The sequence below is a fragment of the Leptinotarsa decemlineata genome, unplaced genomic scaffold, assembly GCF_025532065.1.
Source record: "Leptinotarsa decemlineata unplaced genomic scaffold, Ldec_3_MD MMD2_tig00026340_RagTag_RagTag, whole genome shotgun sequence".
Classification (NCBI taxonomy): Eukaryota; Metazoa; Arthropoda; class Insecta; order Coleoptera; family Chrysomelidae; genus Leptinotarsa; species Leptinotarsa decemlineata.
Window position 1 is genome coordinate 1,168,719 of NW_027412694.1, and position 13,986 is coordinate 1,182,704.

The 13,986-nt window shown below is 35.1% G+C and overlaps 1 protein-coding gene across 4 annotated transcripts in view; it reads left to right on the forward strand.

The window, feature by feature from the left end:
- LOC111511503 (uncharacterized) overlaps positions 1–13,216 on the forward strand; it is a 246,865-nt gene extending 233,649 nt beyond the window's left edge. For 2 of the 4 annotated variants that reach the window (XM_074183494.1, XM_074183497.1), the window contains 2 exons: positions 2,241–2,468; positions 11,403–13,216. In XM_074183494.1, coding sequence (XP_074039595.1) covers positions 2,241–2,468; positions 11,403–11,522 — 348 coding nt within the window. In that variant the 3' untranslated portion in view covers positions 11,523–13,216. Of the gene's footprint in view, positions 1–2,240; positions 2,486–5,282; positions 5,644–11,402 lie in introns of those variants that run through there. The other 2 variants (XM_074183496.1, XM_074183495.1) reach the window with 2 other exon arrangements.
- Positions 13,217–13,986: the final 770 nt, after the last annotated feature.

Below are 13,986 nucleotides of genomic sequence, written 5' to 3' on the forward strand. Positions count from 1 at the left end.
TTTTAGATTATGTTGCGCAGCTAAATTAGAAATGGTTTGTAGGTCGGAATTGATGAGGTTTTGAATCATCAATAAAATAAGAGATACTCCCACAGAACTGCCCCCAAGACTCTCGTTTTGTCTCTCTGATTTCCTAGTTGTATGTCATAGGTAGTTTCATAAAGCTCTCAGTTACGTGACACTTCAGCTCGATTAAGTAATCGTCGAACTTATTTTCTTTTCCCACGCTGCCCCACGAGGTATCGTGTGAATTAACATCACATCCCATTACGATTTGAAGTTTGTTCTTTTTGCTATAGTCGACATGCTCTGGGTTTCACCCCAGGAATATTGCTCAGTCCGGTTACACGGCCTGTATTTCCTGTCCATGGTTTCTGCAGGAAAGCAAAGTCGATTAAATCATCCCTGAGGTTTTTTTCAAGGACGTATGAAGTGGCTTTGGCATGTTGTAAGTTTGCCTGCAAACACTTGAAGTTAACATGTGTTGCCGCAAACTTAGAACTCCTCGACCCTAAGAGGGAGGAGATGGAGGGTCCTCAAGGACACATCCACCCTCTTCTCCCGGTATCGAGGGGTGTGTAGGCTCAGATGATGAGGTGAGAACACCTGCCGTCTTTGACGAGACGATTTTTGTCTCCGCTTGCAGAGAGCCACGTTCAGAGAATCACCTGTTTTCCCGGCCTTGAGATGGGTACAAGCCGCTGGTTTACACCTATGTTTGGCTGGAGGTTTAATTGAACTCCTCATCATAGGTGGATTTTCACTCGGCCCTGCTTTATTTACTTTAACGGACACACTGGAATGACGCGGTTGAGTAGTTTCCTGCTGGGAGGGTGCCCGGGTTTTAGGGCGGAATAAGACCGGCCGAAAACCAAAATGTGGTCTGGAACCCATCCTCGCCAGCACGACCATGGATCCTTCGTCAATAGCGAAGGTCCATGTTTGACCAGGGCCTGAATTTTCCTTGTAGAGAATAGTCCACTCCATGGTTGACAGACCATGACAGGCCATGACAGCCCAGGCAGTGAAAGGTGAACAAGGACAGCCAACCCGCCAGTAATATAAGGAACGTAATAATTCACTTGTATGGTAATACAGTAAACCAGTAAAATAAATTGCTCAATACTCTTGTAGGTAGCGAATAAAACAAGCTATGAGATACAAGTAAGTTCCGGTTTTTCAAAAAAAAATCTGTTTTTTCTTAACCAGCTGTTGCTGGAGAAGTATTCCAAGTCAATTTTTCGATTTTGATTTGTCTTCGTCCAGAACAAACAAGAAAAATGAATATCAAGTGATAACTGCTGATTTTTGGTTGTTAGTTGAAACTGCCTTATATTAATTATTAAATAATATATTAATATATATTACAAATTGTAATTTAATGCCCGTTGCTGGTTTGGAGACATAATTTCAGTAATCGTTTGGCGATTTTTTGATTATGTAGATATTTTCGCTCCACAAAAAGGATTAGGATTTCGATAGATAGCTTTATGTTTCCTAAAAATTCCAAATCGATATCTTTTTGTTGAAAAAATTAAATCTTCTTTGATTTGGTGCATTAAATATACAAGTAGAGTCAGCGGCAGACAGACCATAAATTTTTTTATGAATTTCCATTGAACATTTCATATGAATTTTCTGTACTATAAGAACTCTAATTTGAAAAAAAATTATTTATTGTCACCTGAAATGAGACTGAATTTATAAATAATATAAAAATGATGAAAATGAAGAGAAATCTTGGAAAATCACAAAAAATCAACTATCCCTCATGAATTCTTCAAAAAAAGTAGTTCTATGATTTTCCAGATATTCTTTGAAAATGGTGGTTTTAGGTGGGCATAGTGTTTGAGGAAATTCATGAAAGTAAATATCAAGCTTGTAACGGAATAATAGGCACTACGCTTTTTCGGGTGATCACCCGAAGACGATTGTGGATACTATCAATCGAAACGTCGTAAAATAACTTGGTTTGAATTCTTTTTCATTTTTTCAATTTATTTTTGATTTTCTGCTTATTTTTCATTCTTTTTCATTTTTTTTACTCTGCAGTCATCACCATTTTATATCTTGATTATTTTATTCGTTTCATTATATTCTCATTTCAGTTTTATTGCGCGTTTTATTGTAATATAAATGATATTCCAGCAATTCATTTGATTGTATTTGTTCTTTAATAGGATTCCAGCATAGTGAAAACACTATATTATTCTTTCAATATTGACAATACATTTTTTCAGATTACCCTTCACATATCATACGTCCACGCGATAGTCAACCCCACGCTGTTTCTAGTCCTCCACAGAGGTTTGCGCAGAGCCACTCTCGACTTTTGCTGTGGCTGGATCCCGTTATGGTTGATGTCGTCGCCGAACCTACCACCCCCGCCCGATCCACCTCGCGCGGCTGACATATCCCTTTTGAAACCGTCTCTGCTACCCGCACCGGCCCACCCCGATAGCTCTATGGTAATTAAATATTATATGTAAGTGGTGTAAGAGGCATGTATTCATTTTCTGAATATCAAAATCTATTTAAGAAATAGCTTAACTTTCGAACCATCTATTTTGTTTTCCACCAGAAATATATTTGAATTCATTGATTCGAAAGACTGATCGTAAAATATAAAATAGGTAGTTATAAAATGTAGTTAATTAGGTACCTCACTTGAAATGATTTTTATTTTGTTCTGCTGACAAAACAACTCCTTTTCCAAACGGACTTGGCTTGAATTGGTTTATTCATGTCGGAAAACACTTGCAGCTATGATTTGTTTCCAGGCGAAACAATCTAAACTTATGAAAAAAACAGAGTACATTAATTTTTGAATTCATTTTTTTTTCGTAGATGACTGACCGAAGTTGTATGGTTGTGTCTATCTAATTCTGATAGTGAAGATGTATATTGAATTATATACAATGACCCCAACATGATATATTGATTTTTTCTCCAAAATTTGCTTGTAATTCAATTTCTACCAGTGATCTGACTTGTCTTGTGACATGGTTATGATATATATACTCTCCATAAAATTCAAGTTTGATTTTTTGCATCACTCTTGAATGGATGAAGCAGCTAATTTCGAGTTTGTAGAGTCAATGTTTGTCCAATGAATAGTTTAGTTTATAGAAGTTCAATATTGGTTCCAAATATATTTGCTTCTAATTATTACGTTCAATTACAGATTAACTAGCTGCCTTTTGAATAGAAATAAGTACAAATGTAAATGAATGAAATTGAAATATACAGGTTTTTTAATTTAAGAGGACTATTTTCCTTCTAATTTTTCTCAAAATGAATTTTTTTTATCAATGTATAGACCTGACAATTTTGTTGTTGAAACATCATCGAACTGAATTATCCATCTTTCTCACAGAAATATCCATATATGAGGATTCATTGAGCCTCAATTTATGTTCATTAAGCCAAATGAGAATTTCATAATCTCCATTCTTCATAATTTTTTATATTTTCGAAACTGTCTGTGAAATATATAACACTAATATCATCAGCAAATATTATACCATTTCAATGGAAGAGAAAGGTTTTGGCTCTCTGCTTCTCCATCTACATACAAAAATCAATCTCTCCTAAAAATATACCCCTTTCAATTTAACCATTTCGAAGTAATGAACATGTTTGAGATCGTATAGTTACAATGTTTCAACAGGTAATGAGGCTAACAATGTGAGTATGAAAAAAATTAATTATTAAAAGCTCTTTAAATGAATCTTGTATAAAAAACGTTGATCCACTGCCTACCCAATTCATTCCCTATGAGCGTGACAATCCGACTTCGGTATCGTGACATCTGCATCGTGAAGCTCCAATATACATGAAAAATTTTAAGAATAAACGAAAAAGGCAAGTTGCAGAGGCAGATAAGATCAGATTAGTTCAGAACACTGGTTCTTTTCGACAAGCGACGAAAGATAGTGAACAAGTAAAACAGGTGAATAATTATGGAAGTTTGACTGGAGTATAGTGTTCACTATTGTGAAATATAGTTGAATTCTCAGAAGGTTTTGTGTCAGTGAATATATTTTTTAACAATTGAATTGTGTTACTTTTTCATTATTTCAATCTTTGATTTCAATAATTTTTTTTTAAATCATCTCAACCTCCAAAAATATTTTCATTTTTCAGTGATTCACTTCAGACTTTGGCGGTGAAGGTGAACTAGAACTTTGTTCTTTCTAAATCTGTATAGTCTACTTTCAATCTAAGAAAATCCATTCAAAAATCTCAAAAATCAACCATCATAAAGGCAATATTTCAAAAAACTTTAGGATTACCAATATCGTTTTAATTGCACTGAAGATATATTATAAAAACTTACTTCTGTATATTTTCCACAGTAATTCTATACTTGTTGACTAGTTTCGGTCATAACAACATTTTTCAGTAAAAATGGTGTGATGACCGAAACTAATCAAAAAATATAGAACTATCGTGCAAAATAGACAAAAGTGTGTTTTTATAGTGTATCCTCAGTGAATATGAATTTCCACAAAATAAACAAGTCGTCAATCAAATAAGTATCATTATAATTACTTGAACTATTTATTCTCTTAATATTCAATATCTACCTTGAATCAACTCACTCTGGCTAGAAATTAATTTCATTAAATCGACGAGACGGTGTGTAAGTTAATTTCTCCAATCAGATTACCAGATATACCTAGTTCAACTTCTCTGACACAACACAAAACTTCAAACTTTTTATCTTAGTTTGACTCGGAGGAAAATGCTTCTGCACAAAAATCCAATAACACCCTAAACTGTCTTGGCACTATTCATACGAACATATGTGCCTCAACTTTTTCTTTCACACAGACTCGTTTCGTTCAGCTCTCATAAATATTCAGCACAACACCCTCTGCCCTATGGTACACATCTGATTGGATATGAATACAAATATAATAAAATAACTTTGTTATTCGAGACCGGGATGTTGTGAGAATGTGGAAAACTTTCTGCAGAAAACAAGTCGGGCGCTTCACGGATTCGGTATAAGTTAACAAAAAATCAAAATACTCACCCCTTTGGAATGAAACTAGTGATAATATTAATGACCAAACTGCTCACCTGAAAAACATTTATTTGAACTATTCAGTACCCCCGTCGGAATGATATAAGCTCCTCAGCAATTTCAGTAAGATAATAGTATTTATCAGCTCCATGTGAAACAAAAGAGGAAGAAAAACGGATGAAACAATAATATTTCCTGTTGAAACTCCACAGACTCTAACCAAGGCCATTCTAATGAAATATTTTTTCAGGTTGGTTCAATCCTTCTCCCGAACATCGATATCATATGGGCTTGAAACATCACGGAAATAATATGGGCCATATCAATGCAGAAAGTTATTGTTTATTTTCAAGGCGCATAATTCTTGGACCCAATGATCAGTGAGCAAATTGGTTATTGACGCCGGCCCGTCCTATGTAATTTTAGAACTTCGGGGAAAAACCCAACCAATCACTGATAATATTGAAATTGAAAACACTGGTTTGAATATTTTCACCCATTCCTACCTCACAAATAATATTTCAATACGATGAAGTCATCATTGTACTGAAATTTTGCATGAATTAATCTACGACGCGCCATCAGACTTTCATCAAACATTATTATGCGGATCGTTTGTTGCTCCTAACGGATAGTCAAAGAGGCGAACTATACAATATACAGACTAACAGGTGAAACAACGCTTTATACTGCTTGAGGGTTCAAAATTCTGTCTCGATCACATAAAGCAACAGAAACCAAAAACAGTCATTTTGACATTTCCAAAAATATTGAAGAAAAGCGCTCCGTCTTCTTGAAGACTCCCTTCCATTGACAATGACTTTGACAACTTCAAAAAATCGTTAGGGAATCTACCCAACGGGATGGGTTCGTCGATTTGTGAAACTTTGGATACAAATTATTTTCCTTATGATTAGGTAGCATGTACTCAGAAAAATCATGTAGTCAGATAAAGCTGGAGAACAATCTGAATACGTTCGAGATACCAATTTGTGGTAGATATATCGTCAAATTCGGGAAAAGGCGAAGAAACACAGGTTTTGTAGAGATAAGTCATTTTCATTCATATATATCTTGAACCCTATATTACGTGACAACAAAAACTCAAAAATATAGCCAATCTTATCTACCTATCATACCTATTGGCTTTCGTCAAGGTTTGGTACTTCTAGAATGAGAACGAGGTATTAGTTGGCTAGAATACATATACCTGTCATACCAGATTACACGCCAAAGGTTCGTTTCTCACACCTTCTCCACAGTACGCATACACCGGAGTATGATGGAAATGTGATCCGAAACGACGACAAGTGTAGAAAAATAAAAAGCTCGTCTCGGAACCAGTGGCTATTTCTAAACAAGACAGACCTTTTCATGGCTGACTGGATGTTAATTGTTAAACTACTAAATTATGAGGCACATATAAATTTTACACATTTATTTAAATAGAAATTAGATGGAACCGTACATGTAATAGCTGGCATATAATAACCAAATAATTCAATTCATAGATACAAATGACGTATAAAAATGAAAGTTGAAATACTTTTTCAACTATACAAAAACGTGAAATACATCTTGAAAGTCATCTCTAAAGTTTCAATTGCAATTAGTAACAATACCAGCTAACAGCTTTCCTGATTTAACCAAGCCAGGACAATATTCAAGAATATAAATGAACATGAGAAACGTTTGTTTGAAGGTGATTGACAATGTTTCATGATGAATTTCACTAGTTCGGACTTTCATTGTCTAATATAAAAAATAATTTGAAATCCCTGAAACGACTAAAAAAAGAAGAATTAAGAATGAATAGCTGAAAATAACAATTATATTAGGCAGAAACAACCTGAAATGAAATAATAGTGAAATTAAATACAAGTAAAAATAATACGATTGAACAAAAAATAAAGAAATAAAAATGAAAATAAAATAAAAAGTTGAGAGATTCCAAGCCTCATTAGTTCACGACTTTTCGATTGTTAGTATCTACAATCGTCTTCGGGTGATGACTGGACTGATTCCTCCGAGAGATGACTATTTATGGGTCATTCGAGTACTTTCACTTTCTCCGCTTTCCATTTTTTTCCGCTTTTCTGGTTCAGTGGGAGATTACCGTTTGGCGGGTGTTGGCCATTTTTCGCTTGATGATGGGTTTTCATATGTTGCGTATATCTTCGCTAGCTTAGCTGAATACGTTGTTGGACAGCATGTATGCGGCCTTGAATTTTTTCCTAAACCAATGTTACTCTCTGTGTACGATATTGGCTTGGGACCACTCAATGTTGTGTTGATGGATCCAAACATTGTCTGCTATTCCTGATTTGCTGGTTTCTACTCGCTGTGTGTGTTTCTTGTGCTCGGCAATGCGAACATTCAATGGCCTCTCAGTTTCACCAATATAGGATTTTCCGCACTCACAGGGTATCCGGTAAATTCAATTTTTGGAATCGCAGTCTGCGTTTGGAGGCCTGGTTTTCATGAGGCTGCTACGGATAGTGTTACCGGATCTGAAGCAGGTTCTGATGTTGTACTTGGAACCAATTCTTCTTATCCTCTCCGATAATCCTCTGGTGTAGGGAAGTGCAAGCACTGGTTGTGACGTCTTGTGAGGCTCCTGCTGTCTTTTAGTTAAAGTCTTTTCTACCATCGCTTTGGAGTTCCGGTTTAAAGAAGCACTCCAAATCATACAGAGAAAGCTATCCGAAGACGGGAACCTGAAAGAGAGAACAAATCTACCTATAGAAGTAATTATGGAATTACTAGGATGCTGTGTACGAAACTGTTATTTCCAACTGCGGGACGAATTTTTTACACAAGATGACGGACTGCCAATGGGATCACCACTTTCACCAGTCACAGCCAACATATAAATGGAGTGGTTTGAAAATCTTGCCGTTGAAGAAGCCCACAAGAAACCTCGAGTTTGGTTGAGATATGTTGAAGACACCTTCATATTATGGAAGCATGGGAATACTGAAGTTTCTGAAGTTGCAAATGCATTTTCTAAACACAAAAATGTTTTTGCGACTCCTTATATTATCGTACTTATGCTCTGACTCTGTTTGGGTTCTTCTCCGGTTCTCAAATGAGATGAATCATTGGAGAGGCTCTGTAGAAGGAGAAATAACTCGTATATCCCGACCATCTGCTCCTAGAGGGACTTTTATTCAACTACTTCAAAACAACAATCAAATATTCCTACATACGTTCTAAATTCTTTTCTATCCTTTCTATCCATTCTTGGATTCTACTGGAGTTTCTGGCCCCAAAAACATGCGGATACTCATGTTTGTGGTCCAACACATCTTCACACTGTATTCTAGTAGGAATTCCATTCCTAATAACAAATGCGCAATAGAATATGCTACCTGCACTACTAAAATATCATGTCCGATTACTTGAAAATCACCAAATCTTAATTGCATGTTTGTATACCTTTTGTACGAAGTCATATTACCTTGCACATCGCGTAAAGCGCATTGAGCACCGTTATCTATCAACACATTTATTGAATAGAACTGGCTAATACTTGATGAAAATCCATATTTAAAAAACTAATCAATACATTTTATTGTATGATTTTCACTATAAGGGTTTTACAAAAACCGCGACATGTGTTTCGCTATACAATAACTTCTTCAAGCATAAACTGAGAGTTACTTCTGAATTAAACCATTTTATAATCTAACCTAGTACCTATTCGTCTACCTAAATAATGAATCTACCTGAAAATGTCAGGTATGCAACTTTATGCTGATTTGGGTGAGTGGACGAATTATAAATGATAATATCTGTATGTGCCGATTTACGATAAATTGAAAAATCATGTTTGCTGTTAACTTTTGTTATTGTCCAGTCCAAAAAATGTATAGATTTGTCCTGTTCCATCTCCATTGTGAATGTGATAGAGGTATGGAGAAAATTGATGAACTTCAAAAAGTTTGTCAACTGTCTGTTCGTTCCCGTGAAACATACCACGGGCTTACGGTGTGTTTATCCTAGAATTACTTCCAATTCAATGAAACATTTTATTTATCCTACAAAGGTCTCATGATGGAAAACCCACTCAGTCCTATTCTGGCAGAGATTTTTATGGACGATTTGGAGAGAAGAATACACAGTAACCCACTGGTAAAAAGTTTCGTGTATTGGTATAGATATGTTGATGATATCCTGGTATGTTTCACGGGAACGAACAGACAGTTGACAAACTTTTTGAAGTTCATCAATTCTCTCTACCTTTCTATCACATTCATAATGGAGATGGAACAGGACGAATTTATACATTTTTTGGACTGGACAATAACAAAAGTTAACAACAAACATGATTTATCAATTTATCGTAAACCGGTACATACAGATATTATCCTTCATAATTCATCTACTCACCCATATCAGCATAGCAAATGACTGTCAACAATGATTACGATAGCGGTCTGATACATTCTTTATTATCAAAAAAGTTATACAGTCAAGCTTTGAAAGAAGTTTACCCAGAGAAGAGAATAAAAGTTATAGAACCTCAACCTACTTAGGCCAACCCACTACAAACATTTCAGATTTTCTGCACAGCAAAAGTGTTAATACTACTTTCAAAACCAACAACAACTTGGGCATGCACATTAAAAATAACAAAGATAAAAGTTCAGTTTCAGAAAAACTGAACACAGAGGGACATGAGTTCAACCATGAATACAAACCCCTCCATTTCCAGAAGAAAAGTTTGAAACTTAACCTGTTGGAGAGTATGGTAATAAACAAATTCAAAAACTCTCAACATCTTATGAACCATCAATCTGAATTGAATAATTCGCCATTATCGAATTCGTTCAATCACAGGTAAAAATAGTTAGGTATATTTACAGGTATACTTTCGAAAAATGTATTGCTATTGTTAATGAATTCATACCTGTATTTTTCAGGTAGATTTATTATTTAGGTAGACGAATAGGTTAGAGTATAAAATGGCTTAATTTAGAAGTAACTCTCAGTTTATGCTTGAAGAACCTATTGTATAGCGAAACACGTGTCGCGGTTTTTGTAAAACCCTCATAATGAAAATCATACAATGAACTGTATTGATTAGTTTTTATAATGGTGTTCTTCTGGGCGCCAATATCCGTGCACGCAGATATGGACGTTCATACTTTTCCTTCTATATTACTGAGTTTTCACCGACTCCTGCCGGGATAACGCGGAGTAACGGTATTTCGTTTGAATTTTCTCTGGCGTAGTTACTTGTCCTCCGTCTTACTGAACATTAGGCTATCCTATGTCCTACCTCTCCACATGTATAACACAAACCTTACCTCCTGAAACAATCCTACCTTACCGCAAAAATCACATCCTGCGAAATTATTCATTTTACGGCCGTAGTGTCCCTGACCTTGTGTTTAGTCTCTCATTCGTCTTCGGTGCCTAGATGTGCAGTTCATACCTGTCTCGGGCCAGGGTTCGTTGATTTCGCCCTTCCCAGCGAGTTCTAGAGCCTGTTGCAGTGACCGGCAATTAATACTTTCTTTCACAGAGGACGTCGTCTATTACCTGTATACCTGTCAAGACCGTTAATTTTGTTGAGCCCACGTTAAGTCGTGCCAAAAAATTTCACCAAGTCTCACCTCGGTATTGTTTGCCCTCTGTGAACTTTCACTTGTCCTAACCTGGAATTTGCAGAATTTCAAATTGGTCTATCAGACCTTTCAACAGGGTTGCCCAATCCGTCTCCAACATTTGTCAGAGGTATTAGTTCAATAGTTACTGGTTTGACAAATGAGTTAGCTCTCTGTGAAGCTCTTGGTGAACCGCTTGTTTGTAGCTTTTAGCTAAAGCTTAGCTGGCATTGAAAAACCAACCCTCAGCGTATTAGTAAATTGTAGAAAAGACGTAATTCATAAAGATAGTAACTCTTTATTTTGGTAGATAATAGAAAAAAAGTTTCTTCTCATTATTGTTTTCGAAGGATTTATGCACCGTTAGTGAACACATTTTTTGAGTAATCCCCAGTGAATTTTTTACTCTCTACTCTACTCAAAAATAGTCATGTTACTATACAATAATAGAAATAGTTTGTTTTACCAGCGAAATATGACTTACACAGATGTCTTTAAAAAAACATTATTCAACCACTTTTCATAATTATTGAAAATTATATTATTCAAAAAAACTTGCAGGTTTTTTTCATGTTCAATTGAATTCGATTATATTTATCAATGTTCAATGTTTGAACTGAATTTTATCAGATATTTAGCATCCATTCAACATAAAAATTTATTAACTTTCGGAAAGTGGTTTTGTTTCAATGACCATTATGTATTTTATCGAATCTTTACAAACCACTCAACAACATCATGTCGTTTCACTGTTCTAGGGAGACTCCGATTTGAGTCCCTGGAATCCTATCGAATCCATGAACAACGGGGGTCCACTCATCTCGATTTCGCACTACTCTTGTCCAGACCTGTGTTCTTCGCCACCGGAAAGCGAATAGTATACGGATTGGGACAGGTCCACCAGGATATGAGACGATAAAATGGACTGGACTCCTGAAGGACCTGCTGGGTAGGGCACCAAGCTGACAAAAATTGTCAGTTCACACAAATTTGAAATTCGGAAACCTTCAGTAACATGGCTTGTGCACATTTTCATAATAATTGTGAGAGAAAATATGTCATTGATGGAAAATTATTGATGCATTTTTCATAGATTTCTAGAGATGAAACAAAATCCAAATTCTAGTTTAAGTTAATCTAAGGTAAATTTCGAAAACTTTTTTCCTTTCTTCCATTCCCGTTCCAAAAGATTTGTCACTCTTTTGTTAACTTCCAATCACTATAGATCAAAAAAGCCACTAATACGGGCTATGTGACGCGAATTTTTTCTTTCAATAATTGACAATATTAACTAACCAATGTGACACAATTAAAATTTTGATAAATCAGTCGTTGAACATATGGTAACATGAAAATTTCCAAATGAACTAATCTAAAGAAATGAACTTTAATGAACTATTTCAGCATTCAAGACGTTATATCGAAAAAACCAAAACTTTTTTTGCCAAAAACCAATCTCCCCTATCCCTTTCAATTTAAACGAAATTCTCATAGCCATTATTGAAACCAAATAAGCATTTGAATTTCATAACGTATCGTCATCGTGACATAAGTAGATTAAACACATCTTTGATATAAAGTCATGTTATAAATGAATTGAGTGTTTCATTTTGAAATACTATCCAGATTGGTGGCAATAAAACAAGTGTCTTATTTCGAAACAAAGATGTCCTCCATTGAGGATGACAATTTTCTATGTAAGTGAAACGCTATCTCTTTCGTATACTATATTGGGTAGCGTTCTTATAAGTGATAGTTGATTCAGTTCCATAACGAACTTTTGGAGTTCAAATTGAAGTGAATTTTTCATATCATTCAGTGATCATATAAAAGTAGTTGTTTGGAAAGTACTTCTTTCATGTAATTTAATGATTTCAAGAAAATGATTGTTTCGAGTGGGCTTTTTCTTCCAGATTGTATCTGCAAGTAACTTTGAGGCAAAATCTACACACCTCAATTATAAAGAGTTCATTTTGACTGTGTCGATGCTTGGGAGTAGGCAGTTTGAGTTTCTTAAGCAACATCCTTAGATTTAAAGATGTAAATGACCCAGCAGAAAGCATACATTTTACATACAATATTTGTATTCTATTTTGAATTCTTTTGGTTATCTTACGAGTTTAATATCCCACCTGATATGATTTATGCACAATTATAACTGAGAGCGAAAAGAGAATTAAAAATTTCTATGTTTTTTACCACTTTTAACATATAAATTTTCATTTCTCTTTTCATTATGATCTCCTACGACGTAGTAAGGGGCTACATCCATCAATTTATAACTGAGAGCATTAAACGTTGTTCAAATAAACCATAATCAAACCAGTTTCCATGCTTTAACGTAGATCTTGACGTCAATTATCCCATTATAGAAACAATGGCATTTATTCATATTAATAATCAAATCTAGTTATGAGGAGTCTAGAATAGATATCCTGTTTTAAGTAAAAAGGCCTCGCTTTCAAGTTACCAAAAATGCATAAATTGTTAACTACATACTGATCTTTTCACTGTCAAAATATCAGCTATGCTTCCTTTCTTAATTCACTTTCGGAGCCCATTCATGAAATTTCGTATCAATTATTTATATGTGTGAATATCGGAAATTTTCGTTGATATTTACGACATCGTACCTTAAGGATAAAGAAAAATCCTGACTCAAGTTGTGGACAACACTGTTGTTGAAGATGATAGAGTTCAGTGACTGCAGTTTGAAAGTTATGTCCAATTTTATGAAGATATTCAAGTGAGAACATGAATCAACTAGAATTCTGAAAGTATCACTGCTTTATGAGAAACTGGAATGTTCAGCGCTATAGAGTACAGATAAACCTCCCATACATACAAAAAAATTTCATGGTGTAATCCTTCTGAGTCAGGAAAACTTCAGTGGATATATTCCAGCAAAGCAACAGATTCTGATTCCACAACTTTCAGGAGTATGAATAATAAAAATTTATTATTGGGGAGGTATTGTTATATAAGGTTTCTGGATAACTTGAGAGAGTGGGTGTCAAAAGTTAAAATTTTATCTGAAACTGGAACCTGATAATTTATATTTTGAGTACATAACACCTGGGCTGAAAAGTCCCCGACCCAAGAATGAAAACACTTTCTCTTTGTTCAAAATTTGCTTAATTCGTCAGCGTAATCTTCATTAAGAGCCGCACAATCATTTCAGCGCCGCTCTATAACATTTCAATGCCACTTTTGTAGAACTGTTTATCTTTTGCCTCAAAAAAGGCCTCAGTTTCAGCAATAGCATTTTCATTCGAGCAAAATTTCTTTCCGGTGAGCATTTTTTTAAGGTCTGCAACAGCCAATAGTCGCTGGGAACTAAAT